The sequence below is a fragment of the Arvicanthis niloticus genome, chromosome 1 (genome assembly GCF_011762505.2).
Source record: "Arvicanthis niloticus isolate mArvNil1 chromosome 1, mArvNil1.pat.X, whole genome shotgun sequence".
NCBI classification, from domain to species: domain Eukaryota; kingdom Metazoa; phylum Chordata; class Mammalia; order Rodentia; family Muridae; genus Arvicanthis; species Arvicanthis niloticus.
The window spans coordinates 151,225,068-151,252,547 of NC_047658.1; the positions used below are offsets into that span (position 1 = coordinate 151,225,068).

Genomic DNA, 27,480 nt, shown 5'->3' on the forward strand with positions numbered 1-27,480 from the left:
GTAGATGTGTGGGTGGTGTCGCTGAGGTAGGAAGAGTTTCCAGGGGATCTGAGGTGATGCTGGCCGTGTCTAACAGGACTGACCAGAAATGACTGGATGTACTTGTGTTGGACCAATCAGGTTCCAGTCAGTCTAGAAAATTTCTGCTAGGGGTCTCATTCTGAATACCACCCGGGAGAGTCTCATCCACTCCTCAGTCAGCTAGTCACTTATTTAGTGAATGCCTGCTATGTATCATGCCTAACATAGACTTACAGACATGCATCAGCCATGGTTCCTGCACACAGGGGTTCAGAACCTGGCTTCTTGGGTGGGGAATTGTCCTTGCAATTGATCTACCTAACCACTCTCACATGTTCGCCCCCAATTACTCAGAAACCCTAGGTCAGGATTCAATTTTGACTCTGCCAGTAGTTTTGTAGCTTTGTCACATAGCACTTCAAGCTGTGACTGGTCCTTGCACTGGCCTCTTCTCCAGACTGCCTAAGCATTTTTTTCTGTCACCTCTGGGAGGGCACTCTGGGTGGCGAGCACTGCCAACCAGTTCGCTTTACTCCCCTCTCCTACACTCTTCTTCCATGGTTTCTCTTTCCCCTTCTACTCTTTTCTTTTCCTCTTCCTCCTTCCTAGTCCTCCAGCTCACCCTCTACTAGCTCCAGGTTGCCCTCCATAGCTGAACAACCAGCCATGACACCAGGTTCCATCCTTCTGACAAGCATCCCCACCCTGGCCAACGCCCCCCCAGTTGCTGGTGTGAAAGGTTTCTTCCCTTTCACTCTCCTTCTACCTGCCCTTCCTCGGCTTCTCAGCTTTCTTCTTCCAGAAGCATCTCTTTCCTCCTTGCACCTTCCTGGCCCCTCCCACTTCCTTTCCTTGCTTCCACCCGCCCTCTCTGCCTTAGTTCCTCTCCATTTCTTCACGCCCAAAGGAAGGGTACCATCCCTGTCATAGAGCACAGAGCAGACCTGTGGCCAGGTTAGGAGAGAAATGTCTCCCTGTCTCCCCACCAGTAGTGGTGCTCTCTGCCTTCTCTCTGCCCCACAGTTCACTTACTGACACTCCCCCCCCCCCCCATGTGCTCCTGCCATGATTCCTTTCACCTTACTCCTTCGCTGCTTGACAAAATCCCACCTTTCTTCCCACTTGGGACTGCCCTTGGGACTTCTCCCATCTGGGGTCAGTGTTCTCTGCAAGCTTGGTGGCCCTGTGCCACTAACACTTTCTAACTACCAGTCTTCCCCTCCCCCCACCCACACACACATACCCTCCTCCTTTTCCTCCCCCTCCACCTCCCAGCACCACCTCTCCCAGCAGAGGGCTTCCTTTCTCCTTCCCTTCCAGCCCTCCCCGGCTCTCCTCTGCTGCCTCTGTAACCTGTCTTACCACCAGGGCCTGTGTGTACAGAAAAATAAATAAATAAAAAGGTCAGTGAGCGGAGGGAGCAGCAGTAACCCCTAAAACAGTGCTATCAGTGGAACATGATTGATCAATTGAATTCCATAGCGGCTGAAAAATGTGGGATTAAGTAGTGTATTATACGCACAATGAGTTGAGGCATGATGTTCATTTCAAGTTCATTTCGCCGGCCTCTGCCACCAGATCAGGCAATCAATAGGGGCAGCAGATATCATATATCACCTCTCTGCGGGCTGGGGAGAGAGCACCATAATCTCTCGCAAATTTAGAGTGACAGATTTGTCAAGATCTGAAGGGCCCCTGAATAAATGAAGGCAAAGAGACTCCTCCAGTCTGTGACCTGAGGACAAAGCTTTAGTTCAGCTCCTACACACACACACACACACACACACACACACACACATACATACACACACACACTCGGTTGCAGGGTGAGGTAAGCCACACACAGGCATGTACACAAATCCACACAGAGGCATGAAAAGCATCTCGCCACACGTGTGTGCTCACACACATATTTGAATGCACGCTCACAGACAAATGTGCCTTCTACTCCTTAGGACCCATTCAGTAAGAGCATTAGCTACGAAGTCCCCTTGATTCTATTTTTCCTCTGCCCTGGCAACAGGGCATCCCCTAGAAGGTCAGAGGCTTGCAAGCAGAGACAGTTGGGCACAATGGGACATGCAGACAGTGACAGGCTGTGGAGGTAGGCAAATGTACATCCTGGAAAGAGGAGGGCTCGTGGGAGAAAGATAATGTGGGATCACATTCCTCATGTGCCCATGTTCTTTTAAAAAGATTCTCACTGTCATTGAAACTCATCCAGATCCTTTTTTATCCAGGTGTTTATGACTTCCACATGTACATGCATAGAGATCACTCACACAAAGGGGGAAAATAAGTATACTGTATTTCAGTTCCCCCTACAGGGCCATTCATGGTTCCAGAACCATGCATTAAAAATACAACTATCAAACCTGGTAGTTTTATCCATAGGAACATAAGAATGTCGTCGAAGCAGCCTCTGCCCACCTCGGGCTGGTCTTACTGTCTGTCTGTCTGTGTGTCTGTCTGTCTTTGTCCGTCCATCTGTCTGTCTGTCTCTCTGTCTGTCCGTCTGTTTCTCTCTCTCTCTCTCTCTCTCTCTCTCTCGTTCTCTGCCTCTGTATATGTGTCTTTCTCCATAGTTTTTTTTTCTACCTCTCCACTCCCCACCCCAACACACACACACACTTTCCTTGCTCCTGAACAGTATGGTGGGAAGACGGGAGTTCCTTTTGGAAAGCAGTGCCTTTTGCTCCTTCTGGAAGGCCAGTGAGGGAGGATGGCTGCAGATTGAGGTTAATCAATATGTAATACTTTCTATGGTCTCCCAAATGATACTGTACGGTGTTACTGTATATAATGCAATATTGATTATATCATATCATATAATCACCTATAAACTGATATATATAACAGTCCCAGAGGAACACCCTGGGGCCTAGAACACAAGCTGGCCCCAGGCTCAAGGCTCCCTAGCTTGTCGTGGGCTGAAGGAAGCCAAGAAATAGCAGGCTGGGGCTGGGACTGGGGCTGGGGCTGGAACTGGAGGGCCAGCAGAGTTGCTAAGAGAGGGTCTGAAGAGGCTGTAGGACAGGCTCTTTGTCCTCAGAATGCTCTAAAAACTCCAAGTGGCCAAACACTGGAGGTCAGGGACAGAGGAAACAGAGACAAACAAGGTAATGAGTGGCGGTGGCCCAAGTAGAGATTTGGAGACCAGACTGCCTTCTGGTTGGAAGCAGGCTCTAGTGGTGACCAGCCCTTCCTCCATGGAGTAAGTCTTGACTCCTGGTGGAAACCTAATGGAAGAGCTAGGTGTTTCAGGAGCTGGGTCCTGCTGAGCCTGAGCCAGAGCCCTCCAGGGGAGAAAGATGGCCGGGTCATAGCCACCTGCATGCTTTCTGGAGTCTGACCATGTGGATGCCCAAGCAGCCCCTGTGACTGATTCCTCTTTCTTCTTGCTCTATGTCCAGCCCAACCAGAGTATCACAGCTTTGCTCTCAGGCCCCCTCCTTCCCAGAGGTAGTTAACAACTTTACCCAGACTTTGTTATACTTAGCTTAGAGATTTGATGATTTTCAATCCTTAGAATCCGTGGAACTTAAATTTATCTGAACTCAGTTCCATTCTCCACAGTAATGCATGTCTGAGAGGCCAGTCCCTCACCAAGTATGACTCAGGCTGGGGGATGGCAGAGGTCCTGGGAAAAGAAAGCCTTGGATACAGCCTCGTGGGACCTCCTTCCTCCACTTCTGCCCAGTCCTTCTGCCTACCCTGCTATGACCTCCCTTCTTTCTCTCTCCCCAGCTCTTTCAGAATTCTGGGTTCCTCATCTAGTCTCTGAGGAAGGGCCAGCCCCCTAGGCCTCTAGCCTCCTCTAGCTTGTAAACTGGAAGAAAGGGACCCTGGGAGGAGTGTAGAGGCTTAGGAGCCCAGGGGCACAGGGGCACAGGGGCCAGAACCAAGTACCCAACCCCTTGCACACTACATCCTTCCTTATTTCTTTGGCCTGGTGCTCATGACCTAAGTGTCTGTGTATTTCCCCAGACGTGTCTGAGGGCTCTGTCCCTAATGGAGACTCCCAGAGTGGTGTGGATAGTTTACGGAAGCACCTGCGAGCCGACACCTTCACCCAGCAGCAGCTGGAAGCTCTGGATCGAGTCTTTGAGCGTCCGTCCTATCCCGATGTCTTCCAGGCTTCAGAGCACATCAAATCAGAACAGGTGAGAGCGGAACTTCCTGTTCACCCAGAACAGAAAGGAACTGGGCAGAGCGAGGCCCTCTCACACCAGACAACCAACACTGTGTGCGTTCATACGGTTACCACGTGTGCACCAGGTGAACATGACTGCACAGGCAGATGTTAAAGCATGGTTAAGAAAAATAATTTCAGTGTACAGTCATTAAAAATTATAAGATATGAATGAAAGCATAGATGCTGTCCCTATTCAGAGTTTCTGATTTCTTATGAAGAGCACTGTGTCATCCCTCAGTCCTCCACCCCCACCCCAGCTCTGGCATTCTGTGACCCTACTATGGGATAGTCAGAAATATCCTCTTGCTATGACCCTTGCCCTGCCCCTACAAGGTCCCACATAAACTCTGTGAAAAATCCTCTTGCCCTGTGTCAGAAAGCCCACCCACACCTGCCTCCTTGTCCCTAATATATCCAACTAATGTGAGCCCAGGCTGGCTGACAGCTGTCTCAGCCACCCACAAGGCTCACAGACACAGAAAAGCGCAGAGCGCACCACATAGGCCCGAAGCATGCACTACATCAGCAAAACACACCACTCAGAAACATATCCCTAAAGCCCTCACATCTCAGGGTTAGCAAGATAGTTCAGTGGGTGATGGCACTTGCTATCCAACACTGCAAGCTGGACAGCCTGTGTTTGGTCCCCAATTCCTCGTAAAAGGTTGGGGGAGAGAACTGACTCCAGAGTTGTCCTCTGGTTTGCACACATGTGCCACAGCATGCCCTACTCCCAATGCAATAATAAGCCTTTTATCTTAAAACTTAAAGAAAGGCCTCCCATTTCCCACCATCGTCCACCTGTCCTTTCCACCCCACACAGGACACACTATGGAGCCCAACAGTCCTGCAGGGCCCATAAATGTGCACACTTCCTAGGCCGGGTACTCAGTAACCCTTAACACACACCTCCATCCACACATCAATATAGTCTCTAACCAGCCTACAAAGATGGCCTAGGTCAGGCCTCCAATTGCAGAACAATACAGCCGGCTGTGCATACACTCACACTGTATACACACACACACACACACACACACACACACACACACACACACACACGTTCACTGGCTTCCCCTCAGGCTCCACACAGTATACTTGCACTCTAAGACTTCAACAGCCCCTAGCCTCTCGCCTTTCTCCCCGCCCGTCCTTTTATCCCATAAGCTGTTTGTCTTCATAAAACAAAAATCAAAAGTCTTTTTAAGGTGCCCTGAGCCATAAACCAACAAAGGAGGATCTGGCCAAGGCGGGCGGCTCGGTGCACCCTCCCCAAGTCCCTGGCTGTATTACAATGAATAACCTTTATTTACTTTCATTAGACTATTAAACACCAGCACAGTAATTTTTCCCCCTGAAACTCAGAGCAGGGCCCATAAAGCAAATCCGAAGCCTAATTGAGTTCATTTTAATTTCTCTCCGATCACAGCGAATTACTCTGGTGATAAATCAGGGGGCAGCTTCACCCCCAGTAGAAGGCCTAATTTGCAGCTAATTACAAAACTGATTTCTACAGGAAGATCAATACGAGAAGGAATTGGAAATGACGAGGCAATCCCGTCCAGCCAAGGAGGGGAGGGGGTCCTTTGGGGGGGGCAGGAAGCGGAAGGGAAAAAAACGGACCTGAAAGAGCAGAAAATCAGTTTTAATTTAACGTAATATTAATCAGAGCAACTTTTCCTGCTTTGTGCAGGCTCCTGGTCTGCCAGGCTCCAGGGTCTGGCTTGGTGGTAGTTCTAATAAAAAGGCAATTACCCAAGTGTTTCGGGCAGGACACCCATTCAGAGTCAATGGCTGGCCCCCTCCTACCCTTCTGTTAGCCATGTGGACTCTCCCCCTCCCCAATTTCATACCCCAGTGCACAGGCAGAGAGCAAGGGGCCCATGGGGCTGTCTTTGTTTGTTTTTTAAAAAGGGGCGCCCATACCCCATCAGCCAACCCAGCAGTGCCAGGCTGGAGGCCCCACTAGGTCCTTCCCCCAACTACTACCTCAGCCATGTGTCCAGCTTCATCTCTGCTCTGCCATGGCTTCTACTCAGAGGAACCTGAACACCTCATACTTCTCAGCAAAGGGATCCCCATTTCTGTACTCCCTCCTGGAGCATCTTAGGCAAAAGATGAGGATGCTGGATAGTCCACCCCCAGTGTATAGACAGCATCTCCACTCACCATGTCAGGTCCACCCCCACTCGCACCCAGTGAGCCCCTCCCCATCTCCCTGCCCCACCCAGCCATCTCCTTCCATCCCATCTGGGAGGGCTCCCGGGTCCTCCTCTCCATCTGCACACTGCATCTTTCCATGTATACGCATCAATAGAGAGCTGTCACTTTTCTCTCTCCTCCCAGGGGAATGAATACTCTCTCCCAGCCCTGACCCCTGGGCTTGATGAAGTCAAGTCCAGTCTATCTGCATCCACCAACCCTGAGCTGGGCAGCAATGTGTCAGGCACACAGACATACCCCGTCGTGACCGGTAAGGTGGCTTCCAGGAGGGTGGGGGCACTGCTTTCAGTGGGGTGTCTCAGTCTATGCCATCTGGGCCCCAGTGTGACAAGTGGGCCCCCTGCCATGGTATCTGCAGAGTGAAAAAGAGAAAGAGAGAGAGAGAGTCTTTCTAAACAGATGTGCGCTGATATAGGGATAGAAACATTGTGGTCAGGGTTCTGGGCTTCAGCCTGGAAAGGTGGGAGCTAGGAGCCAGCTGCTGGCTCTCTCTGTCCTTGCCTTTTTTTCCTCTCTCTCACAAGTTGTCTGGTTAAGGCACGTGTAAACGAATGTTAGGCAAAGAGGCCAGCTGGGGAAAGTGGCCGAGAGGTTCCCGTCTCTAGCCTTCACACTCCTCTGTCCCCAAGAGTGCGGCAGACTTGCTTTCCTCTCTCCAGGTAACTTGGATAGCTGTGGCCTGGGACCTGAGGGTGTCCTGCAGAGTGGAACACAGTTACTGTAACCTTTCTACTGCCTCCTAGAGGAAGCCAATGAGAGGAAGTTGGATTCTAAGGCCTGGGGAGGTCAAATGTGGGGGTTTGGGGGGGAGAGGCACCCTGGCCAAACCTTCCAGGGATGAGGGTTATGGAGGTGCCTGAAGTGACCATAAAGGGAAGGTCTAACAGACAATGTTTCTGAACGTTGTGCTTCCTACGCTGGCTTCAGAAGGTCCCTGGCACAGTGGAAGGGTTTCCGGGCCAGGAAAGTGTTCCAGTAACAGAGACACACATTGAGGTGTTACTGAAATTCACCTAATTATTCTGGAGGCACTAAAGCCAATGTGCCATTCCTACCTTGGGAGACAGGATGACTGAGAAGGGTCTCGGTGGGGATTGGGAGACACTGAGGCATTACCAGAGAGTGAGCTGAGACTGCCTGGGGACAGGACGGGCAAGGCTGTAGGTAGCCAGCATCACAGCCAGGGGCAAAGACAGAGAACAGGCTATCGGTGGGCTCTGTGGTGATTTGTCAGGGTAGTGACTTGGTAACTTTGTGTGGATAGGAGCACAGCTCTGGCTGAGGTGGGCTCAAAGTAATCACCCAAACTTCAGGAGGCTCCTGAGAATCCTACCTTTTCCATGCTCTCCTGAAGTGATACCTTGGTACAGCTATGTCCAGCAAAAACAGAGTTGTAGTCTTTATCTAGGAATCCAAAGAGTGACTAGGCTTTTGGGGAGCGAGGTCCTTAGCAAGGCCGGCCGAGTCAGTTCACAGCTTAGACCAGTGAGTGGTTCTCAATCTTCCTAGAGGCGCACCCCTCCCCTGAGTACAGTTCCTCACGTTGTGGTGACCGAACCCACCATAAGCTTATTTTTGTTGCTACTTCATAACTGTAATTTTGCTACTGTTATGAATCGTAATATCTGATATGTGACCAACATCTGACATGTGACCCTCAAGGGGTCTCAGCCCACAGGTTGAGAACCACTGTCGTAGACCACGGGGCCCTGGGTAGGAGCCCTCCAAAGCCCCATATAGCTGCTCTCTGAGCTTCCAACCCAAGCCAGGCCAGCTTTCTGATACAGTGGGTACTTCTCCAAAGTGGTGAGACAGCAAGAAGGACTTTTCTCAGTAGTCAGTGCCGCAGTCCAGAAGGTAGAAGCTTCCTGGGGATGGACACATGGCTCTTCCGGGCAGGACCCCTGTTGTAGGGGACACTGGGGGCTAATGTGGAAAAGTGTCTCCACCTTGAACAGCCCCCATCAGTCTCCCCCCCCCCCCATGGCCCTGGAACGGTCCCAGCTCAGCCTGGGAACATCTCCGGCTGATCCATCTGGATCCAAGTGTGAGAAAAGTTCATTTCAGACCCAGCTTGACATTCCCAGGTGGCAAGTTAGCAGTAACATCTCAATCTGTATGCGACATTTCAATCAAGCAAGGAGTAACAAAAGCAGAGCCATTAACATTCGGAGCTGTTCACCAGTGGTAATGACGGGGAAACTCCGCTCAGAAACTGGAAATTACCAAAAAAGAGAGAAGTGTGGAGAGGGGTGGGGGAGGGGAGGGGGCTGGTGGGGGGCAGGGAATGATTTTTTTTCCACACTTAGACCAAGATCCAATGTTTGGATTAATAGTGCCATTACTGGAGAAAGGGCTACAGATTATGCTCATTCTTAAAATGTTTTTTTCCTGGCAATTAAACGGCTGCAGCTATTGATCTTTGTTGATTTTATGTCCTCCTAATTTGCATAATCTATTAAAGATGAATGATTCATGATGTGTTTATTGAGGGGACAGACAGAGTTTGCTGGAGGTACTGTCAAGGTGAGAAACAGGTATTGCCCAGAGATTTCATAGGCCATCTTGGGAGCAGGTTCAGCATGGTGGCTTTTGGGCCAGGATGAGATAGACAGCACTAAGCTGTGTATCAAGGACAGGCAGCACAAATGAACTTTGAGTGAGTTCTAGAGAGATGTTAACATCTGTGAGAACAACGGGGCTCCAAGCAGGCTGAGGAGGTGAGAGACTCTTGGTGTGTTTGCAGAAATTCTTTCCAAAGATCCCACCCCATAGAGTCTCACTCTGTAGCCCAGACTGGCCACTCACAGCTATCCAGCTACCCCACAGCCTCCCAAGTGCTTCAGTGAAGAAGGGTGAACCGCTGTACCCCCCCACCCCCCACCCCCCCCCACCCCCCCCCCCCCCCCGCTCGCAAGCATTCTTTAAACGCTTATTCCGTTTGAGACTAGTAAGGGCTTTGGCAAAGGAAGAAAAAGGTATTTAGGCGAGTGAAGGCTCATGGGTACTAAGTCAGGGAGCTGCAAGGCCATGCTGTGTGTAGAGCCTTGGATGTGCCAGGGAATTCCACAAGTCTTCAGGTACCCAGCTCATCCTCCTCCCTAAGAGCCAAACCCCAAAGAATGGGTCTTAAGGAAGCTGGCTGGGAGAGCCTTACTTAGCCCAACCTGAGAAGCCAGACCTTATTGATATTCCTGCCGGCTCCTGGAACTAGAGGCTGATTTCAAACTTCACCAGCCACTTGATACAGCTGTTCCACAAGGTCAGGACTGAGAGGAGACAGGAGCCTGAACTGTTGTGTGGAGAGAGAGTGGGAGCCAGTGGGCCAGGACACAGCTAATCACATCGCAGGCAAGGGTGGCTGCCACAGGCTAGGACTCAGCCCGATAGCCTCCCCACCCAGTTTCCAGCAGGGAACCAAGGCAAGACACTGATTTCTCCGGGTAGTGTTTGGAAGTTCGGCTGAGATTTTAATTTCACTGCATCACAACTCAGCAAGCTGCCAAGTCAAGCTGGTTATTTAAATTTATCACCCACTCTCCCCTCTGCTGCTGGGTTGCTCTAGCTCCGCTGCATCTCTTTGCTCCAGCCCACTGCTCTAGGCTGCCGGTCTGGAACAGAGCCGACTCTCAACTAAGTGATAAAGAAAATGGGACCCACTAGTTGGGAGACTGGGGGGGGCGGCACTCTGGCTTCCTTAGGGTAGTTGCTTGGGGCTGCCTTCATATCCTCTTCAAAGAACCCCACAGGGAAATGGCCTTAACCCTTAAGTGTTCCACAGACCCTCTGGTCTTGGGACTCTACAGTAGAGGCCTCAGCTACAGCCACATGCTGTATCATTCACTTCTTAAGTTTCCCAACACCGGTAGCAACAAGAACTCTGCTTCCCCATGGCTTCCTCTCTGGCCTTGGCTCGGACTGCAACAATAGGTGAGCCCGCAGAAACCCTGAAAGTGATACTGATCTGGAAGGAAGAGATGAAAACAAGGTCTAGGACCCCCAAGTCACTGAGAGTGCCTTGGCTTGGGCACAGTCTGTTCTACAGCAGACAGCAAGTTCCTTCCCAGAAGCCATGGGCTGAGCTGATGCTAAAGGGAGTTGGCGCTCACAAAGCTCCAGTCCTTCCTGGAGAAGCTAAGGGACACACGTGTCCCCAGAGCAGCTGCATAGAGCGGGCTTCACTGGCCTCTAGTGGGCATCACTACCAAGCACTGGGCAAGCCTTGTGCGAATGCAGTTCTCAGAGCTATGAGAAGACTGACGCTGGTCCTTGGAAACAAGGGACTAAGCCTAACACAACAGAGCTGGGTAAACAACAGAGCAGTCAGTGTGCAGCCATATCTCACTCTGGAGCCAGAGTCAGAGCAGGATGTGAGACACTGTGAGTTTCACACGGAGGTAAACCTTAGTGTAGGAATGTTGAGGTGTAATGCACACAGACAGGGCATGTGATATTGGACCCAAGAAAATAGAGGCAGGACAGGGACGACACTGTCGAGGAACTGGAGAGCCACAGGCTCTCCCCCACGACCCAGGGAAATAAAGGAGAAGGACACACATTATTGTGAGAAATGGAGACAGGAAAGCCCAGATGTAGATCTAAGTTCAAGTTCATGTCATAAGTAGTTGCAGGAACCTCAAGCCAAGAAGGTACACAGAATTCTGTGCAGGGCAATAGTCCACTCTGGTGCCAGCAGGGACAGTGTGACCCCTTCTCTGTAGTGACATCTTATGATCCAAGACGCAAAGGACTCCCATTGAGAAAAACAAACAAAAAGCCACCATAGAAGATGAGCTCACCATAAAAAACTTTCCACACTTGGTGTGACACTGAGCCATTGTGCGGGGACGTTAGCAGAAGGACAATTAGCATCCTCGAGAACTAGCTAGCAGGAAATACCCCAAAGTGAAGATCAGTTAAAGAAAAAGAAAGACTAGTTTTTATTTTAACCCAGATCTGGACCCAGGAGCCCTTCCCCACAGTGCTGAGCCAACTGTCAGAAAATGAAGACCCAAAAGGTCAATGGAGAAAAGGGAGGAGAGCCGGGGTGGGGGATGGGGGCGGGGAGTTTATCCCTAGCTTATCCAGATTCAGAGTCTTCTTGGTAGAGAATCTTACTTATTTTGGATAATATTGAATATGAGAAGCTTTATGATCAGGACAGTGCTCTTCTCCACTATGTGTGCCTGTGCACGCTGCAAGGGAAGCTTTGAAGAAACTACAACTCAGGTCCAAGAAGGATCTGTGGGTGGTACCCAAGAGGGGAGTGCGCAAGTCAGACAGAGGAGGTAGAAAAATGCCACCTTGAACAGAAATAGGGAGGTTGGAGACCCCAGGTTCAGAGGTAAAGAACGGAGTGACCCTGGAGCCCTAGGGACCAGAGGAAGCAATGCTGGTACAAACCTAGATGCAGCTCAGCGCCTTGCACAAGTTGTCTGCATATCCAATGGACAGCAAAGCGGCCCTCTGGCAGATAGAGCGGTGGACCCTGGGAAACCTCCTTCTCCAACTCAAAAGAGTCCAGAGCGCCTCCAGGGACCTCCCCTTTCCTGTAGTTAACAACTCCTTTCCAATGCAACTGCATTTCCCCTATAAAATAAACACATAGCCCTTGGCCAGCCCCTTAGGGGTAGGAAAAGGCAATAAAAGCTCTGAAATGTTTCTGAAAGAGGCTGGGAGTCTCCTACTCCTGTCTATTGGCTCAAAGCCCCTGATTAGCTGGAGGAATTTAGGGCACAGACATCAGAGTTTCCCTCCAACCTTGAAAGAAGAGGGTGAGGACAACTCCAGACAAGTTGCCAAGTAGGAGAGCCCACTCCCATGGCAACCAAGCCAAGCCAGAGGGCTTTCCTCTACACCTGTATTTAGGCTGAGATGGCCCAAGGCATAGAGGTGAGGTCTCCTTTAGCTATCTCTGAAGCCTCTGGCTGCATCCCTAAGGACCCCCAGCCCCAGACCTCCCTGTGATTTAATTATGGAGGTATTTCCATAGCAATGAGACAGTGACAGATATGCAGTGCCCTGGGCCAGCAGCTTAGGGAGGCATTGAATGGGACTCTTCCTTTTCTTTTTTTATCCAGTCTACCTTTTGAGGAGAAAGATGTTAAAAAGAAGAGACATTAACCCACTCTGGGACTGAGGGCAGGCCAGCTTAGACTAGAATCAAAGATGAGCTGTTGAAACACAGATCCCGGGAATGATGGGCTAGCCTCCCCAGGGACAAGCCTGGGCAGAAGCACACAGTCCAACAGTGGGGCCATATAGGGAGTCATGGGGGAGATGACAAGGGTTTGGGGACTCTTAGCAAACACATTCTGTGGCCTTCTAAGCTGAGCCTGAATTTGGTCCGCATCATGGAATCTCCACTACTTCTCTTTATCTCTTCTATCCATAAAACAAATCCAAGATGCTGGGTGTGTCAAACACTTTTCTTCCTTCATCTATTCTCCCTGACTCATAACTCATTTAGCGATAAGGGAGACAGGTCCCTCAGAATGTGAATGAAAACCTTTTTCACAAATCTATGGTCTTTATTTTAAGTGCATACAGTACCCAACCCAGGTTAAGGAGGGCTGCCTGGGCAAACACCCTGTTCTCACAAATGAGGGAGGCAGGGGAAAACCTTCCACAGTGCTCCAGATGTTATTTAGAGATGTTTAGGGTAGCCCGAAGAGGGGCCCCTCAACACTTAGCTTGTTTACTCTGCTCTTTGGCACTTCCTAAGAAGAGATTGCCTAAGGAAAAGACACAACCTTTCCTGAATGACCAGAACTGTGAACAGTGGCGCTCTAAGGAATGTCATAGACACGGCTCAGAAATGTCTTAGTGGCCTTAAAGCCACCAAGACAAGACTTGAAACCTGTTTCTCAAAGAACCAGATACCTACAAGATGACAGGAAGGCCCTCCTTAGCTGGCGCCTCAGGACAAATAAGCCAATGCTTTTTTGACCCGAGATTTGCACCACCCCTGCTGTCATTTCTGGGAGGGCTTTGCTGCCTTCAGCTTGGAATCCTCCTCTCTCCTCCCCAGTGGCGGCTGGGCTGCCTGGCAGAGGAGGAAATCCAGTGCCGGGCTCTGAAAGCAGGGCTAATGCTCCAGCAGCTTAAGCAGCCGCTTTTCCCTGGGATTAGGGTTTCACTTACACAGAGCCCCTGAAAAACTGCGCTTTCAGAAGGATTAGAGCTGACAATTCGGCGCTCTCCGGGAACAAAATAAAGCCAGAGAGGACCTGGGAGACCCAGAGTATCAGGAGACTGTGCAAACAGGCTTACCCTCTGCCACCCAGCATGAGGGTCTCTCGTGCAGTAGACTAGTAAGTCCCTGGCCCAACCTCCTGCGTGCCAGCCAGCCCCTACCCAGCTCCACTCTTCATTGGGAGTCAGAGAAAACAGTACCGGGAAGCAAGCTAAGGAGATTATTGGAGATTTCTCTTCCAGTCTCAGTTTCTACCTCCGTAAATGGGCCAAGTTTCCTTCCGGCCCTTTGAGTGTGCAGTTCTCAACAGCACTCATTCCTCTCAGGCTGAGGCTGCAGTTCATCCATGACCCAGCTGCGTTAGAGAAAACCCCCTCCTGTGGGTCCCTGTGCTGCGGTACACAGCCCTGTAAGGGCCTTGTGTGAGGGGAGGAGGGAACAGCCCGACTAGGTGTGTCCAGATGTTTGTGGTCAAGGGGCAGACCTCACTGAGCATATCACTGATGCAGATCCAGCCTCTCTGCCTAGGACAACCTGGGATGGAGGTCCAGCTGTCAGTGGACAGCCACTCAGCTAGAACAGCCACCCTGAACTGTGAGCACAGCCCCCTCTGCTGGAGCCTGGAGTAGGCAAGCGTAGGGCTGAGTGTAGCTGTAAAACAGGGGTCTAGGTGGGGTCCTCCCACAGGCACAGAGAGCACTGTTCTAGAAGACAAACTTTGGGGGAGATTCTGGGAATCTTAGAAATAAAACCCCAAATGAAAACCGTTCTCCTGTCTCTTGGAAGCAGATGCAAAGACCACTACTTCGAAATATTAAACACCACTTGCAAATGCAAAAGATAAAATATATTTAGGCAGCAATTAAAAAGTCTGTGGCTATATTCTTGTGTGTATTATAAATGCTTTGTGTCACATGTAAGGACAGACCTCCAGCCTTGAAGACCTCATTTTCTGAGAGGCAGACAAACTTGGGGAGAGGATAGTAAAAACAAGAGTTATGTTTTCTGGCCTTAGGGCCCTCCACGGTGTCAAATGGAGAGCAAAAATGCTTATTTTCAGAGAAAGGTGCCAAGAAAAAGCATCTCTAAACTCTGTGGCTATAACTTCTGCCGTATAAATCTGTGTCTAATAAGCCTAGTTGCAAAAGCCATAACTAGCAGCAGTTATGGCCGCTCCCTTCTTCCTATTCCCTTGGTCTTCTCAATGCTGACACTGGCCTGGTCTTGAGAGAAGTCTGATGCTTCACACTTTGCTGTTTCTTTTTTTAAAAAAAATATTTCTATTATTTTAATTATGTAAATGTGTGTATGTCAAGTACGGGGTACATGTGCCTGAACTCATTGACCACAACGGTGTGCGGTCCTTCTAGAGCTGGGACCACTGTAAGCATCCTGTAAGCATCCTGATGCTGGTGCTGGAAATTGAACTCAGGAAAATTAGTATATGCTCTTAACTAGCGAGCCGTCTCTCCAGCCCATTTTGCTGTTTTGTGTATAAGTTTTATTAATGTTATTTGAGTAGTTGCAAACAGATCAGCTTCTTACACCAAAGAATAGAGGTTTGTTTGGTTTATAAACATAAGTTATTTACTTTGGGGTGATTAATACTTTTGAGAATACAATTTTTTATAATTTATTTTTATCTTATATGTATTATTGTTTTGTCTGCATATATGTCTGTATGAGGGTGTCAGATCTTGGAGTTACAATCAGTTATGAGCTGCCATGTGAGTGCTGGGAATTGAACCCAGGTTCTTTCAAAGAGCAGTCAGTGTTCTTAACCACAGAACCATCTCTCTAGCTATGAGAACAATTTTTTAAAAAATGTACCTTCTACTCAGAAAAAGGTGTGTATATGCGGGGCAGTGGTGGCGCATGCCTTTAATCCCAGCACTTGGGGGGCAGAGGCAGGAGGATTTCTGAGTTCAAGGTCAGCCTAGTCTACAAAGTGAGTTCCAGGACAGCCAGGGCTACACAGAGAAACCCTGTTTTGAAACCCTCCCCCCCCCCCAAAAAAAAGGTGTGTATAATAACACTTATGTAAAGCTTTCTATGGATCTCTTGAAATATATTTGTGGTGCCTTATCAAATTAGTGAACCCCAATCTTAAATCCCTTACCGTACAAAAATGAAACAAGCTAAAACACACAAGAAATCAATAGGCTTAAGCCTGGTGTGGTGGCACACGTCTTTAATTCCAGCACTGGAGAAGCAGAAGCAGGCAGATCGCTGAGATTGAGACTAGAGCAAGCTCTAAGACAGCCAGAACTACACAGAGAAACCCTGCCCCCCAAAGAAAGAAAGAAAGGAAGGAAGGGAGGAAGAAAGGAAGGGAGGAAGAAAGGAAGGGAGGAAGGAAGGAAGGAAGGAAGGAAGGAAGGAAGGAAGGAAGGAAGGAGAAAAAAGAAACAGAAACAGGTAGCCCAAAGTGTTCTCTCATAGGACAGATTAAATTAGCATGACCCCAGGTTACATTCCCAGACCAAATACTCTCTGTTTTTAGGTCTGTCATATTTGGAGATATCATTCCAGTACTGACTTGACTTCCTGGTCTATTACTTCTGTAGTCCAGGCTCCTCTGTGGTTGAAATGTAAAACCCTGACCATAATCCTCAGCTTCTCTGTGTTTCAGTTTCTTATCTGAAAAAAAAAAATCAGGAATTAAAAATAGGTCAACTGATAGAACTGGTAAAAGACATAAAGGAGGTAACACAAGTAAGATATTGAAGGCAGTGCCTAGCATATGACAGTTGTTCAGTACATTCTAGAGAGACCAGGAGCAGAGAGACTGCTGACCCAATACCCAGCAAAGTGGCACATGTGATCTGATGACTGAAAATCTCTAACTTCTCCATAAAGTCTGGCACTTGGCTTCTGTTCGTACTTGGGAGAGAGGCTGCACTTAGAAGCCTCCAAAACAGTTGATTTGCTCTGGCCCATTTGCTTAGGAATGCCTGACGAAAGTGCACTGTCTGATTCAGATGGAGCGGCTGCTGCAAAAATTGGCTTTGGAGTCTTCAGGGACTCCTGCAGTTGAACTGTAAAGACATCCTCGCCAAGCGCAGTTCTTCCAACACTACTGGGTACTCTAAGATCCTCCACTACTCCTGCCTCTCAGGGATCCTTTTTGTGTTAGAAAACTCTCAAAGGAGCCAAAGACGCCACCCCACGGAGTTTTACTACAGACCTTCCTGCTCATTCCTTGTGTCCCTTTCCTTCCCTGCCTTGTCTTAATGGCGATGTGGCTGGCGATATGGCCGTTAGAGGCATCGCTTGCTAGAAAACTTCTCGTTGGCTCTTTGGGGAAGTATCTGGGTCCATGTTGTCATTAAAGGCAGTGTGGCATAGACATGGCTTCTAATGTTGGTGCTATCATTTACTGACTGTGTAATCACATGAGAGTCGTTATGCCTCTGTGTCTCCATCTTTCTACCTTTAAAACGAGGGTGTGGTCCTTCAGAAGACTCATCTTTGAAAGCTTCATAACCTCAGAAAGCAAGTAGGCAGCATGAAATGCCTACTCTCTCCTAGTAACATTGAGTTGTTTTGGGTTTTTGTTTTTTATCAGTTTTGACTCCTGGTACTGTTTTTATGTTCCTGGCGTTTTCAGTGAGCAAAGCAAATGTTTTACTGCTTCCTGTCTTCCACGAGATGGCACATATTTTATAACTGACGTACTCTGCCGTGAAGCAGCTTTTCACCTGTTTCTGTGATTCTGCTTGTCTGTGTAAAGGAGATGGTGGAGCCATCTTACAATTTCAGTCCCCCACTCCCACCCCGACCCCCATCTCTCTGTAACGCTGTGGTACCCAGTGCTCTGTCAGTTCTCCCATTTCCCACTGCTATTTCCCTACTGAAGAAGGCTTGCTCAAAGAACGCTGCTGGCCAAATGGTATGACAGCCTCAGTAATTTGAAAACTTCCTGCACTGTATGCTTTCCATTATTGACAATGGTGTTCCAGGAGAATATACGACTCTAGCAAGGCTTTGGTCAATTTTTTCCTGCTCTTCAGGTGTCAGCTGTGTACTAATGAAGTCAATGAGCGTGCTTTGTATGCAGGGGCTCACACCTTGTTGACTCAGAGGTCCTGAACAGGTACCTCTCTGTGGTGACACTGCTACAGGACAAACCACACACACTCATGTGACAAACACTAGAAATTTCGAATGCTTTTTTTTTTTTTTCTCTCACCATGGGCCTCTTCCCCGACATTTTTCAAATCGCTATCTGCAAATAAGATTTTTTAAAAGTAGAATTTGAAAACGAGCCTTCCACCCAACTGTTCTGAGAGTACCTCCCAGCAGGCAAAGCCTTCTACCTGCTGAAAACTGAACATACCATTTTGCAAGCGAGATAGCTGTGGGAATAAACTTTACAAGAGGATCGCCTCCAAGTTAGTTGGGGAGACAGCTTCTGAACCACCCACCCTTTCTTTGTCACTTCCAAATATAGTTAGGCTTTGTTTGTTTGCTTGTGAATACCTTCCATCATAGGGAATTTGTGATCAACTAGCTATAGGAAAGCTGGCAGTGAAGATCAAGTTCAAACTCATTCTATTTTCCTGTTATTAACAAAGATGCATGATGCCCAACATGAGAGAAATAGAGGGAGATCAGAGAAAGGGGTAAAGAGGGAGAGGAGAGGCATACTCTGCTTCCTGGCCGCTTTGTAAATGTTAAGATCACAGGACCTGGGGGAATTGAGTTCTATGTCTCTCTAGCTTCAAAACCTCCACATCTCCCATAATCCTCTTCTCTTCTAGGTCTTCTTTGACCAATAAATGCCATATTGTTCATCTCTCTCAAGGAACTAATAGGTATTTCCTCTCAATGTGCACTTTGGGTCCTCTCCACTAAGAGATGGTCAGGAGATGTATACTTTTTTCTTTTTATTGGCAATAGAAGTCAATACAAGGAAAGTTACAACAAAGCAAACACAAGCAAGTCATGGTGGCACACACATAAGCACTTGCGAGTCTGAGGCAGGGGGATCACAAGTCTGAGGCAAGCTTGGGCTGGATGTAAGACTGTCTCAAAACAAAACAGAAAGCAAACAGAAAGCAAATGTAGATTCTTTTACTGCCTGGGATTTGGAAGTGACCTCCTCTTTGCTAGCTCTCCTATGTCTAGTGAGTTTCAGGAAACATAACACATTAACCACATTCCACAGGTAAAAATGGAAATCGTTCTGTTGCATGATAAGATGAGTTCCCAGAGATGAACCTATCACTGAAAATCTTTGTATGTAGAAATTCTACTCTTGTTTCTATTTATTTTTTAGTTTCTTAAGCTTTTATTTATTTTTATGTGTATGGGTGATTTGCTTGCATGTGTGTCTGTGCACTACATGCCTGGTACCCAAAAAGGGTAGAAGAGGGCATCAGATGCCCTGGAACTAGAGTTACAGACTGTTGTGAGTTGTCATGTGGCTGTTGGGAATCGAACCAGAGTCCTCTGGGAGAGCAGCCAGTGCTCTTAACCATGAAGCCAACTCTCAGCCCCATTTCAATTGATTTCTTTTAGAAAAAAAAGATTCAAGCACATTTTGCTCTAGCTTTGCTTCTCTGCAGTAGATTAACACATATGAAACAATTAGGAAGCCATTATAATCCATCAGGAAATGGCTGTGCACGCAATGGGGTGTGTGTTGGGTGGGGGGAAGAATTGATCAACAAGCACTTATTGAGAGTCAGCTGTGTTCTCAGCTCTGCAGGACAGATCAGAATGTGGGTCCTGCCCTTGAGTGAGTTATGGTCTGTTTGAAAATGAAAACCTTGGCATGAAGGAGCAGACCTGATAATGCATGTTGTCAATCATGGAACACGGATGTCATAGAAACCTGAAAGAAACTTCCGAGATGAGTAGAAGGGTGGGGATGTTGAGGCTTGAGCTGGAAGGAAGCTATGAGTAAGACAGAAGGAAAGGTCACGGCAGAACACAGGCATTTCACATGGAGAGATTGAAACAACCAGCAGTGGGGAGCCAAGGTGGACGAGTGGGGGGGGGGCACTGAGCATCTGCAGGGTTTCCAAACCACAGCCTACAGGGAATCAAGGGCAGTATTTACAAGGAGGTGGTCCTGTGAAAGCAATGTTTCCAAAGGGCTAGTGGTCACGTTTTAGATTGGTAGGACAGAAGAGTGTAGAGGCAGGAATATAAGCAAAGAAAAGCCACTGGAGGGCTGGAGAGATGGCTCAGAGGTTAAGAGCACTGGCTGGTCTTCAAGGGGTTCTGAGTTTAATTCCCAGCAACCACATGGTGGCTCATAACCATCTATAATGAGATCTGGTGCCCTCTTCTGGCCTGCAGACATACATGCAGGCAGAATGCTGTATAAATAATAAATAAACCAATCTTTTAAATAAAAAGAAAAAACAAACGCCACTGGAACAATACTATCAATGTGATTGGGAAATAGAAATGAACATGAGAGGTGCCTGAGGAGACCTGACTGCATATCTGAAGAGACGGGGTAGGAAGGCTATGTCTAGGGCTCTGAAGTTCCAGGTATATCTTCAAAAGGGCTGGGCCTCTGGTGGAATTGCAGATGGATCTGACTTTATTCTATTGAGTTTGAGGTGACAGGGGGTCAGCTACTGAGGAGTCTCAGTAAAAGCCTGAGCTGCCCCTCTGTACTCTTAAAGAAGGATGACTCTCTCAGGTGTGTCGGGATGGGGATGAGAAAGCGTCTGAGGAGTGAAGTAGGTGATGTCTTCACGTAGACAATAGTGCAGAAAGATGCTATGGAATAGCCAAAGGCCCATGGACCTGACCATGACTAGGACCCAACTTAGGGGGAGGGAAAGTGAACCAGGGGAGGTGTATATAGTGCTATGACATCCTCCAGCCACACCTTGCCTTCTCGGGGTCAGATGGAGGCGTAAGGAACACAAGGACTGTCTGGTGAGGAGGACAGGGGGATCTTGATATGCGAGCCCCATAAGAGGGTAGGCTCTAGTGTATGGGTGTGGGGGAGGTAGGAAAGAGCAAATACTGTCTATGAAGACATGCTAGGAGGTGTCCCCTTCACAGAAATGGAGGAGCAGACACGGAAGGGAAGCCAGTCACATGCAGCTATGTTCCAGAAGAAATGTCTCTGGTGGAAGTATCTCTCTGACACTGGCTCACTTTGCCTCTCCTCCCTGCTCCTGGCAAGGAAAGCCCTGCCTCCCATTCTCAGGGCTCTGTATAATAGAGGTCTAATCTCCAGGGAGGCTTGCTGGTAGGGGAAGCAAATTTTGCTCATTGGAATTTCATCTGATCTGCTTGTCCTCAGAGTTCCTGGTTCACTTCAGACATGGCTTTCTAACATTTAAATGCTACGATCATAGCAAAATAGCCTGCTGGTTAGTCCCCTGTCCTCCTGACCTACGTTCCATTCAGAATAAAGCATCTACCCTCATAGTTGGTGGTAGTAGGGTGTCTTCAAAGCCTGAAGGAAAGACAGGGGTTAGGGAAGAGGAGACATAGAGGAGAGTAGACAGGATAATAGAGGTTCTGTAGGGCAATCACAGCTGAGCATCTGTGGAGAAGGAGCAAAACCAGGTCATCTCCACCCATCTACATCTGGGTTGAGGCTTTCAGAGATACAAACAAGGGCAGATACACAGAGATACACATACGCACAGATAGATACACAATGAGCAATATAAAACAGACACACACACACACTTAGACATTTGGATCCATATCCAGGCACTCAGAAGCCTAATTGCCCAGTTGCACATCTCCTTCCTCTCTGAGAATGTCCTCTCCCTAGAGCATCCCAGGGTGAGCTGAGGCAGGCCCCTCTCTTCCAGGCCTCACTCCTTCCCCTTTGTGTTTTTCCAGGTCGTGATATGGCGAGCACCACTCTACCTGGTTACCCCCCTCATGTGCCCCCCACTGGCCAGGGAAGCTACCCTACCTCCACCCTGGCAGGAATGGTGCCTGGTAGGTGACAATGCTATAGATGTCTCATCTGGGTGGGGGTAACTAAATTGTGGGCGAGCTGTTAAAGGACTGTAGTCTCTGGCTGGGAATGGGGGGAGAACCAACAAGCCATTGTCCTGCAGACCATTGTCCTTCTATGGCCACAGCTGACCCTTTAGAAGCAGTGCAAGGAGGAAACATACAGAGATGTCCCCTTGCCAACACAGCTTTAGGTTATAGCCCCTCCTCAGCACCCATCCTTCTAAGCCTATGCCCCAGTACCCCAGCCTAACTCAGCTAGCTGACACTGCTCGGAAGAGCCTGCCCTGGTTTCCATGGAAACTTGGAACCAAGGACCATTTTCAGAGGCATGGCAGTCATTCAGTCAAAGCTATGCTGGTCCACACCAAGCCAGGGGAGGAGACCGCTGTGGAGAACCAATCCCAATCTAGAGAGAGAAGGAAGCTAGTCTCAAACTGGAGTGGAAGACAGGAAGGAACCAGAGAGATGTCAGCTTCAGAGAAAAATTAGCAGCAACTCGACACTTCTTCAGAGGACCCAGGCCCTCTGCGCCTCTGGGTCTCTAGTGGACCCTTTTGCTGAGAAGCATTGGACTGGAGTTTGGGGTTCAGGAGGCAGAGGCTGTCCTCTCCACCCTTCACCCCCAAATGGGAGTGGCTTAAAGTCAAAGAGAGTTAAGGTTCTTTTCTGCAGAAACACCAAAATCTCTTACCTTAAAATGGTCAAGACTCTCGCAGCCTGCAGCCCACTGCCTCTGGAGCCCTTTTGTGTGCCCCCCTTAAGTTCAACCCTCACTGGTAGGGGGAGAAAGAAAGGCCAGAAAGGGTGCTTGGCCTCATTCATCAAGGCAGAGCCCTGAATAAGCAGAGATGGGGTTGAGAGACTAGGGAGCCCATTGCAGCCTGCTAAGAGAATGGGGCTGGCTGAGAGAAGTTGGAGGTGTGGATGAAGGGATTGGGGCTCACACATGGGAGAAGGCAAGTAGAAGCGTTGGTGGGGGAGCAAGGAATGGCTTTGGAGGAAGATCCCAGCAGTAAGCAGGTGGAGGCTGGAGGAGGTCTTAGGGAGGTGGGGGTTGGGGAGAGAGGAAAGAGTGGGGAGGTGGGGGTGGGGAGTCTACAGGGAGGTAGGGATGAGGGGAGCCGCAGAGAGCTCATGGTGGCAAGGGGGGAGTCGTTAAACGGAATCTAGTGCTGATGAGGAAATTACACTTGTTTCATTAGCGATGGGGAAGGAGATAGCTCAGTTCCTCTTGGTCACAGTTGAGCTCAGAAGCTCATTATCCTGCTGCACGCATGCTTTCCCTCCTCGTCAATAAACAGGCTTTCCAGTGGCTGCATCCCCCACCCCCACCCAGCTCCTTCTTGGAGTGGGGCCCCTTCTCCTCTACTTAACCCGCGGTTAGGGATCACTGTAAACAGTCTGGGGTCATCACACAGGAGAAAGGGCGAGGGGGAAACCCATAGGCCTGGCCTTTCTCCTGGAGGGAGGGAGGCAGCTCCCGAAGGCTCCCAACCCACTGTGCCCTCCACTACTCACTGCTCCTAGGCCTGCGGGCAGTCCAGTGGATTCCAGCAGTTTCCTTCCCCAATTGTGGCCCTTGTACTGAACCTCAGGAGGGGAAAGTGGGAGGGGTTATTTCCCAGGAAAGCACCACCACTACCACCTGCCTAGCGTTGGCACAGCTCTGAGATGCCATTCTTAGGGCTTTCTGGGACAAAGTGTCCCAAGGGCCTTCCTTCTCCACCTTCCCCCTCTTTCATCCTGTGGAGTCCCTAAAGCAAGTGTCCACTGGAAAAAGCTCTCAGCTCCCAAGTTACTTAAGTGGGAGCAGCCAGACCAAGGCCAAACCCTTCCTGGTCAGCGCTCAGTGCTCTCGGGGGAGCCCAGGCACAAACCTGCCCACAGATTCCCTCCATGCCTGGGTGTGCAGGGATCTGTGTACTTCTTGTCTGTGGTGGCTGTCCCCATGCAGAGCCCGAGAGCGTGTGGATTATCTGGCCTCTGGCCTGCTCCCAGGGGCCCTTTCCCTGCTTGAAACACCCAAGACTGGGACTAGTGAGGACAGGACGGAAGAGGCCAACTGGACACGTTGAACGCCTCTAATTCCAGTTCCCCGCCCTCCCACAGGGAGCGAGTTCTCAGGCAACCCATACAGCCATCCCCAGTACACCGCCTACAATGAGGCTTGGAGATTCAGCAACCCCGCCTTACTAAGTGAGTACGCCACCTGGCAGGCCGGCGGCTCCCAAGGTCGCCTGCCCGCTCGCCAGCTCGGGCGCGCAGGCTGCTTCGGGACACGGATCCCACTCAGGACCACCCCAATTCTGGGTACCCGGATGGGCCAGGGAGACAGGCTCATTAGAGCAGCGCTGGGTCCTGGGTATCCCTCCAGGACGCCTGCGCCTCCAGCCTCTTCCCTTCCCTGCCTCTCGGTCACTGGAAGGCTCTTGGCCAACAGTGGCCGTCGGACCCCTTGGCGGATCCGCAGCCGGGTGTCCCCTGTCCTGTCCCTCTCCCGCCCTGTGGATGCAGCATTCCTTCTGGGCATCTGGCCTCGGGGCCGAGCCACAGTCCTCCAAGCCTGATCCCGCTGGACCCGGGGAGGGCTTTTCTTTGCTTTTCTTTCCTTTTTTGTTCTCCTGTTTGTCCTCTCACCCAGCCCATTCTTCTCCTGTGTTAACTTCCAGGTTCCCCTTATTATTATAGTGCCGCCCCCCGGGGCTCCGCCCCTGCCGCTGCTGCCGCTGCCTATGACCGCCACTAGTTACCGCGGGGACCACATCAAGCTTCAGGCAGACAGCTTCGGCCTCCACATCGTCCCCGTCTGACCGCCCACCCCAGAGGGAGGGAGGACCGAAGCGACGCGCTGCCTCTCGGCCACCGTCCCTGTCCCACCCCCACCTCGAGACACTCCCGACCCCCGCAGCCCTTCACGTCACCCTGTCGATGGCCAGACAGGACAGGTGGAGCCGCGGTGGGACCCTCAGGCCCCAGCCCCGCCCGTCGCCCCTCCCCGCCTGCCTGGACCGCGGCGCCGCCCGGAAGCCCGCCCGCCTCTGGCCCGCGAGCCGGACACGTTTCTGTGACACACAATCAGCGTGGCCCACCCGGGGGCAGCCCACTTCGGACGCCCGGGAGCCGGGAGGCTTCGCTGGAGACGCTGAGCAAAGGACGCTAAGGAAAGGACTTCGTGCTGAAGGAGGAGCCGCCGGCGAGACCCTGGGGGGAAATCCTGCCCCACCCCGCCCCCTGTGCCTGCCAGGCTGACCCCGCCTTCTGTCTGCGCCCGGCCCCAGACTGTGACACTGGGACGCAAGGGTCGGACTCGAGGGACAGCGTTTGGGGCGACAACGTTTTCCAAGGCTGGTACCCAAGGCGAGCAGACGCCAACTGAGCTCATCCACCTGAACTGCCTAGTTCCCCAGGGCCCGGGATCGCCTCCTGCAGTGACTCTGCTCTCGGCCCCGCCTTGCCCCTACGTCAGCGCCTCTTCCACCTGCTGGCCTCTCACTTTTCCCTCCTGCGCTCCCTTGGCTCGTCACACGACACCTTGTGTTTGGCCCCAAGCACGCAGCCACGTCGGGGCCACCGTAGGAACCGTGCAGGCTGCAGCTGCGAACATTGAACTTTCCCATCAGTAATGTGCTGTCCCTCTCCCCGACCCTCCCACCCCAAACTCCCAACCTGCTGAAGCAAGGAGCCTGGAGGGAACTGACGACCGAGCTGCCCCGAGATGGAAACTCCGGGCTGCCCGCCCTATTCCCCCTTCCCTTGGGCAGGAGCTGAACAGAGCCGCAAAGGAAAAAAAAAAAAAAAAAAAAAGTCTACACTTATTTAATATGATGGTCTTTGCAAAAATGAACAAAACTAAAACCTAACAGGCTGCTTTGCAGAAAGACGGTGCGTGCTGTGGAGGCGAACCTCTCTCTGTACATATCCCTTCCCTCTCTGCCCCGCCCCGCCGGGTACCGTAGAGTCCCTGTCCTCCCCCACCACCCTGCCTGTAGATACACCCTTCTGTCCGTGCTGTGAGAGTCGCCGCTCGCTGGGGGGGAGGGGGGACACAGCTATATGCCCACTAAAGCACAGCACGTCCTGGGGGAGGGGGGGCATTTTTTACGTTACAAAAAAAATTATGAAAGAAATCTCTATGCAAAATGACGAACATGGTCCCGTGGACACCTCTCGCCTGTTTTGTTGGCTGTTTCTCTGTAATTCCGTGTTTTCCCCGCTCACCGCCCTGCATCTCTCCCACTTCATCTCCCTTTACTCTGCTGCTCTCCACCCTTCTGTGTGTCTTTCTCTGCTTCACTTGTCTCTGTCTCGGTCCCTTCTGCCTCAGGCCTCCAAGGCTACATCAAAGGTGGCAGAGCCAACCTCGGGGCATGCCCCCTTGTGGCCATGCCCCACGTGCCCGACAAGGCCGCCCTGCCCCGCCCCACCCTGTAGTTGCTCTCTCGGTAGCGGCGATGCTCCCTGCATGTCTCCTCAACCGTGGATCGTGACGACTCGAAATAACAGAAACAAAGTAAATAAAAGTGAAAAAAAATTAAGTAAATAAATAAATAAATAAAAATCCTTGAACAAATCTGAAAAGGCTTGGAGTCCTAGCACAGATTGCCCTTCCCTTCGAGCCTTTTTATTTGAAAAGAAAAGCGAGAAAAGAGAACAGTCTAAGGGAACTGCCGGCGTCCGACCGTGGCTGGAGCCGGATGGCGAGGGTAACGAGGTCCCAGCTTCGAGGCCCAGGCTGACCCCAGTCTTGTGTGGAGCTGGCCGCGCTCCAGGAGTGCGGAATCCAGGATAAGGCTTAGCCTTCCACAAGTGCCGGGCTCCTCCGCCACTTTCAACGTGTCGGTTCGTTTTGATTATTTTTTTCCTTTTTTTCTTTATTTTTTCTTTCCTTCTCTCCTTTTCTTTCTTTTTTGTGCACATGATAAATAATAATAATAAATAATAATAATAAAATTTTGTATGTCACTCCCCATGGCTCCAGGTTTGTCTCTCCCTGCCTCTAGGATAGGCCTCCTAGGATAGGACACCTCACACTGGTAGATCCTCGATAATTCTGTCAGGGATCCAGCTCCCTTCCCAATGCGAACTCCTCTAAATTCTTGGTCTAGACTCCCCCTGACTGAAGCTGAATCCTGACAATGGCCTAGAGAAGTCTGTCCCACAACGCTACCCCTCCCCCACCTACCCAGACCTTGGGCCAAAAAAAGTTTTGGCTTTCTGGAACTTCAGAGTAACTTTGACACTGCCCTTCTCTGCCAAATCAGCCTTGCCTTATTGCTAGCTAGTGTCCTGTGACCACACGTAGAGGCACAGGCTCCCAGAACAAGCAAAGTCTAGGGCCCTCTCTTCATGGGTGGTGGTTGCCTGCGGTCCTGTCTTCTCTTGGCTCCCAAAGTGAGTTCAACTGCTCACTGGCACAGTTGTAATTGTGTCCTGTGTCCCCTAAGAGACCACAGAGGTTCTTTCTCAGTGTTTATTTCTAGACCCTAAGTGCTGGCTCATGGGGACCTTATGGACGACCAGGATGTTGCCTGGTGACTTCTCAAGCAGCTGCTGAGAGTAGTGGCTCAGGTCTAGAGTCTGGGTGTACTCAGAAAAGAAAAGCCTTTCAGGTGCCCCAGGCAAAAGGGGAATGTGAGTGGGTGGGTCAGTTGAGCCCTGCATATCAATAGACTTTTTTTCTTCTGTGTGGGCCTAAGTGTCCTAAAGGGGTTCTGGCAGCAAAGAAGGAAACACGCGCTGGTCCTTTTAAACACGTGGTATTTGAGCTCAGGTGAGAATGAAGAAGGATCTATGTTTGTCCTTGTTTCTGTTCATGCTTAGAGAAAATGATTTCCGGATTGTCCATGATTGTCATACTCTATTGGAGAAACTTAGAAATGTCCCCGTCCATCTC

At 50.2% G+C, this 27,480-nt stretch overlaps 1 protein-coding gene across 15 annotated transcripts in view; it reads left to right on the forward strand.

Annotated features, from left to right (window-relative positions):
- The window catches only part of Pax2 (paired box 2), a 93,446-nt gene extending 66,897 nt beyond the window's left edge, over positions 1-26,549 (forward strand). For 7 of the 15 annotated variants that reach the window (XM_076922160.1, XM_076922170.1, XM_034508754.2 and 4 more), the window contains 5 exons: positions 4,009-4,184; positions 6,563-6,689; positions 21,465-21,566; positions 23,697-23,783; positions 24,276-26,549. In XM_076922160.1, coding sequence (XP_076778275.1) covers positions 4,009-4,184; positions 6,563-6,689; positions 21,465-21,566; positions 23,697-23,783; positions 24,276-24,397 — 614 coding nt within the window. In that variant the 3' untranslated portion in view covers positions 24,398-26,549. Of the gene's footprint in view, positions 1-4,008; positions 4,185-6,562; positions 6,690-7,098; positions 8,667-21,464; positions 21,567-23,696; positions 23,784-24,256 lie in introns of those variants that run through there. The other 8 variants (XM_076922178.1, XM_076922187.1, XM_034508709.2 and 5 more) reach the window with 4 other exon arrangements.
- The last annotated feature ends 931 nt before the right edge of the window (positions 26,550-27,480 follow it).